This window comes from Puccinia triticina, chromosome 13A, assembly GCF_026914185.1.
Source record: "Puccinia triticina chromosome 13A, complete sequence".
Lineage (NCBI taxonomy): Eukaryota > Fungi > Basidiomycota > Pucciniomycetes > Pucciniales > Pucciniaceae > Puccinia > Puccinia triticina.
In genome coordinates this window covers 1609023-1614972 of record NC_070570.1, presented here as the reverse complement: position 1 = coordinate 1614972, position 5950 = coordinate 1609023, and the positions used below count along the sequence as shown (strand labels likewise).

At 42.2% G+C, this 5950-nt stretch overlaps 1 protein-coding gene across 1 annotated transcript; it reads left to right on the top strand.

Moving 5' to 3' along the window:
• PtA15_13A154 (uncharacterized protein) lies at positions 1-1179 on the top strand (the record flags this gene model as incomplete). Its single annotated transcript, XM_053162323.1, has 4 exons — positions 1-269; positions 328-811; positions 894-1055; positions 1138-1179. The coding sequence occupies 4 exons, from the start codon at positions 1-3 to the stop codon at positions 1177-1179; spliced, it is 957 nt and encodes a 318-aa protein (XP_053026310.1).
• Positions 1180-5950: the final 4771 nt, after the last annotated feature.

Here is a 5950-nt window from a genome sequence, read left to right as displayed (position 1 = left end):
ATGATTTCTACCACCGAGGCGGCTTTCTTTTCGGATTCGCTATCCTCGACTGCAAATCCTTCCATCCGAGGGGATGGTCGAACTCCGTTCAGCTATCGACCGATCAACCTGATCGATCATGTTTCATTACAGTCCAACGGTAGTGCACGCTGCCAACTCAAAACTTCTTCCGAAAATATCGTTACCGATGTAATCGTAGGCTGTAAGCTGGAAGTAGAACAGAGAGATTTCGATACTCATGGAGCTAAAATAGAATGTTCAGTGGACTTGTCAGTTGATTTTTTTTTTGACGGTTTGCTTTCCAAGTTTACTGATCCCGGTACTCAGTCCACCTGCAGCTTTGATCGCCTTACCTTATGATCCGGCACAATTATACACAAGCCATCTGAATATGATATACGGCCCCCTGGCATTCTCCAAACAACTCCGGATTTCGTCTACCCATAGTTGGGTCATCTATATTGACGCAGTCGTGATATCTGCCTCGGCAGGAAATGCGATGGATGTAATATGCATGGCGGTTCACAGGGCACTTTGCAATCTGAAGTTACCCAAAACGGCAGAAGTTGGTTATCAACGAACCAAGAGTCCAGACGTTGCGCCCTCAATCGAGATCGAAACTTCAAGTTCAATACTAAACGATAACATGGTCGAAGAAACTGGCATTCAGGGACTTCTTCGGCGTAATCGTTCTTCGAAAGGCAAATCATCAACCCAAGCATTTGACTTCGAATTGAAAGACACTGACGCCGAACATGGTGATCAACTATCAATCAAGAGCTTCATACCAATTGTCATCACAATCAATCTCGTGCGTAAAAATAACCTCAAATTCCCCCCTTGGTCCTGCGTGATATTTGCAGCCTCTTACGAGAAGCAATTTTCAATTACAGATTGATCAAAAAATGTTTCTTGATGCAACGTTAGACGAAGAAAGTATAAGCTCTAACAGGCTTATACTCGCTTATACCGAAGGGGGTAAGAAAATTGCTAATGTGATCCAAACTGGGGTCAAGAGCGAGATAGGTTTTGATTTACTCCGATCGGTCATTCGCGTCAGTCTTTTTAACTCTTGCGCAAAAGCATTTTGAAATCACCATTCATTTGACTGATGAGCAATACTTTTTTGAATTACAGGAAGGTGCCACAATTGCTGGAGACCTATCCAAACAACTTTAGTTAAAATTACACTTGCGCCCCCTCTAAATCTCTCTAGTTGTCTTTCTAGTTTCCTTGATTCCATTCTTTCTACGTATGAGAAAGTAGAACAGAAAACATTACTCACCAAACAGGGGTTGTGGCGCTCTTAGCGCTCTGCAGCACCCAGGCAGAATTTTTCTCAGCCTGTGTCAATTGCCCATCCACCAATCATTACCCGCTTTGTGACCTCTTTCTGCTCCAGCTCCCACCACGGAATTCAGTGTTGGCTATTGAGAACCAGAATACTTGGTGTTTGAGCTGGTACCCAAGCTTGTTCACTGGCAGTGAATAAGTGGTACAGTGGCTTTGCCTGATTTGACTGCATTGAAATGAAAACTGACCTGCCTCATTCATTTCTGGTTCTATTCTTTTTGTTGATGGTATTTTGTGAAATCTATGGGATATCAACTAGCTTAACACAAGTCCCCCTGGTGGGAGGCTCACTGTGGCTGGCTACAAAGCAGCCCCTCCCGCAGGGAGGGACTTGCATATTACAGTGAAACCCGTGAAAGGGAATACTTTTTTTTTTAAGTGCAGATTTGGTTTAACATTGCGCACTAATGGACATGCTTGTGAAACTGCATAACCTCCCATACCACATAGGGCTTTCATTCCACCATAGTTGGTGCGGGCCAAATTTGGGCTTTTTGGGGCCATACCACATACCTGTTTTGGCACAAAAACAAGGAACAATTTTGCTATAACCACATACTTTTCCACCAAAATCATCAATGTTTTCCTCTTTGATCCCAATCTACACCTCTCAAAACAAAATCATGATTTTGGAGACAAATCCAATGTAAATATATGGGTCTGCTAAGGAAGTATCCCTGAACTCAATGATATACACGTGTTTTGTAGGTTTTCATCAACAGTTTTTATTAGGAAATACCCCTGAAGCCAAATATTATTTATGCGGTTCTGGGGGTATCTCTAACCACACACGTATGTGGTTATAGAGAAAACCTTTTGTACCGCATAAACTCCCAAACCGCATGCCAAATTCATTCCACCAAGGGGTATGCGGTTTCAAGGGTTTGACTGTATCCCCCAATTTCATAGGGGAGTGGAACATACAAAATGTCTGTAAGGTTTTTAACTTTTTAATAGCTCCACCCCCAGCACCTCCAAATTTCTGAACCACAGCTTTCTGACCCTTTGGATCTCCTCTACAAATCTGTCTCCTCAGAAATTTTTCATCACCATTGTTATATTTTTAAGGCCTGTTTGGACACCTGGTGTGATATGATGAATTGCAAAATAATGTACATAACACCCAATGTGAAATCCAACTACCTTAAATTAAATCAAACAATTATCAAATTTATGATATGTCTGTTTGGCACATGCCTCCAGAATCATTTTGGAGCCCCTTCATCAGCAGACCAGTGTCATATGTGTACACACAACACACTCCTAAGAGTGCACAACCTCTGGATGACCTGTTTGACCAGCCATCCAGAGGACTTCACTTTCTCAATGACCGGTTGACTGGTAATCAAGGGGGACCCCTCTTAGTGACTGGTCAACCAGTCATCAAGAGCACAAAACTCCTCAATGATGGGTCTACCAGCCATCAAGGAGGACACTACCTCTGGATGAACAATTTGACCAGCCATCCAGAGGACTTCACCCTCTCAATGACTGGTTGAATGGTAATCAAGGGGTACTTCACCCTCTCAATGACCAGTCAACCAGTCATCAAAGAGGAGATAACCTCTCAATGACCGGTTGATTGGTCATCAAAGAGGACAAAACACCTTGATTACTGGTCAACCTAAAGAGCAACACTGGGTCAATAAGATACCAGTGCCGGTAACGTATTGATGTTGTATTGATTTTTGGTGCGTTATTGTTACCGTTACCAGTAACGGCAGCGTGTTACCAATATTCAGTTTGAATTTTGGATTTTTTTTCAAGCCGTTACAATATTGCCGCTGATATGAATTCAATTTTGCCGCGGTATCAAGATTTTTTTGGCTCTAATACTGCCGTTACCACGTTATCTGCGTTACCATAACAGTAATGGTATGGTAACGCAGATAACGTTTCAATACGCGCAGCGCGCAAACGAACTTTTTACTGCTAACAGTAATGGTCCAATTAGGTAACGGGGATTGATTCGATACAGAATTTGGCCCAATATTGTATTGAATTGTATTGACCCAGTGTTGCAAAGAGGATACAACCTCTCAATGACTGGTCAGCCGGTTATCAAGGTGGGTACCACCTCTGGATGACCAGTTTGACTTGTCATCCAGAGGACTCTCAATGACTGGTCAACCAGTCATTGAAGTGGGCACAACCTCTGGATCACCGGTCACTGGTAATTTACAGGGTTTCACCCTTTCAATGACTGTTTGGTCATCAAGGTGGGAAAAATCTCTGGATGACCGGTGACCAGTCATTGAGTCGGTGAAGTCCTCTGGATGAGTGGTGAATGGTCAGCAAGAGGGTCAAGTACTCTGACCCTCTCAATGACTGGTCAACCGTTCATCAAACTGGGCACAACTTCTGGATGACTGTCAGCTGCCAGCTAGCTCAGTAGCAGTAGCAACTGACAGAACCGCTCAAGAGAGCAGGCCAAGAAGCCCCGCAACAGTAAGTACCTGTGTGCAGCTAAGCAGCTGTTGACAGACAACCGCAATTCACCTAAAGAACCTGTCACAGATTGACAGATCAGCAAGTAATATAAGTGATGAGAAGAACTCTGACTTGGAGTCCTTCTTCAGATTAGATATACCACACCCTCCAACATTGTAGTCTTTGACACACCTCAAACACTGCAATTGGGGCTTTCAATCAAATATATTTTCTTATTTTCTATTTCAACATTTGGCCATCCAACTCAACCTTGCCAATACCGGGTAAGCTTGAGTCTCTCTATTCTCTCTTTCATCATATATTCCTCTAAGGAGTGCCGCTAGCCTCTTGTTTACTGGAGTAAACAGTCCCTCCCTTAGGAGGCGTGGTTATAACCTATATCCTCCCGCAGAGGCGGTAAAGGAGAGCTCCAACCACCTTGCCGTAACTGCTATATCCCTTGATTCATTAAGAGCTCTATCACAGAAGCAACAATGGGCCTATACTATACTCTACTATAACTGGGCCTTTCTGTTATTGTACAGGTCTGGTTGTACCAACTCATACTAATAAATGTACTAGTATTGGCCCTTGCTGCAAGTGGCCCGTATAGTATTCTGTGGTTTTTCTCTGGAACAAAAAATACAGCTATAGTAACTTTTTTTGCCCCTGGTTACCGCAATAACACACTTAACCAGGTGTAAACATAAGGAAATGAAATTTGGGCTCCTGATGACTGTACAGGCAAACCATGAAACCTACCTGGTCCTTGTGGTAATAGCAAGGGTTTATTTAGGAACACCGGTGTGGTGCTCCATTCCAAACCATAAGTAGTATTTTATTGCTTTTCTTTACATATATTCATCATTACATTGCCCATTTCCCTATAAACCTTCACAAATACCTCATTATTATTGCATATTCAGATTCTACGCCAAATTTCACCTATAGTCACTCATACATAGTATCCCCTTATCTTCAATGGTTCAGTAGTTATAGAGGATATAAGACTTACGGAAAACCTACAGTCTTCATTAGTTACAATACTCATTTCATTAAGTAAATTACTTGAATCTTTTCATTACATTCCTTTTACATATATATTCTCACATACTAAACCCTTTACATACATTTCTCATTATGTACTAAACCTATTGTAGACATTACATCATTGGATCTGTGCTTACCTCTTTCAGTAGTGCTCATCATTACAAGTTGTTACTATGTTCTCATCACTCTTCCCCATTAGTATATTCTTTTATTCCCATAACCAGCATTTCCCTTTCAGCATTGCTCATCATTACATACTGTTACTATGTTCACATCACTCTTCCCCATTTGTACATTCCTTTATTCCCATAGCCAGAATGCCTCCACTGTCTGTGCTCATCCCTCCTTACTATAAGAACTGTCTTTCCCTCATCACTTGTAACTTATGCAGAATTCTAGATACAGAAATTATAATTAGAAAATACTCATCACCCATTGATATCATTACAGTTGCTCCTGAACCCATTGCTATTGAACCTTGCCATTGCATTCCCCCCTTCAACCATTGCTCCAACCCTCACACCCTCAGTAGTCAGTAGTCAGCTCATAGTACTAGCTCCTAAGATCAAGTAGAAATCAGCCACACCTTTTCTTCTTTTTCTTAGTGTTACTCTCATCCCCTCAGCATTAGTCAGGAAGGCAGCCTCATCAGCACCCTTGCATAGCTTACATGATTACTAGTGTTGCTGTCCATTTCCCTTCCAAGCTCTATTCTCCCCTTTGAGTAGTTCCACAAGTGGTGTCCCAACAGTGGCTTTTCTATACTTCAGATATCTTCAGCCTTAGTAACACTCTTACCATCAGCTACATACTACTTCACCTACACTCCTCATATTCCTCCTTTTATAAATTAACCTCCTGCTTTTTTTAGAATCAACTTCAATCAATAGTAACACTATCAGCACATCCATTATCAACCTTCAACACCCTTCAGATTTAAATTCAACTTACTTGCTTCAACCATGTCTGACCAAGGATCTCCCAACAACAATGTTGCTCCCAGTCTTTACCCTCCAGTGGATCCTTCCAGTACTGCTGCAGTTCAGGACTCCACAACTTCCAATGCTGGTCAGGCTCAGGCTTCTCCCACTGGTCCAGGTCACCAACCTTCTTCTAC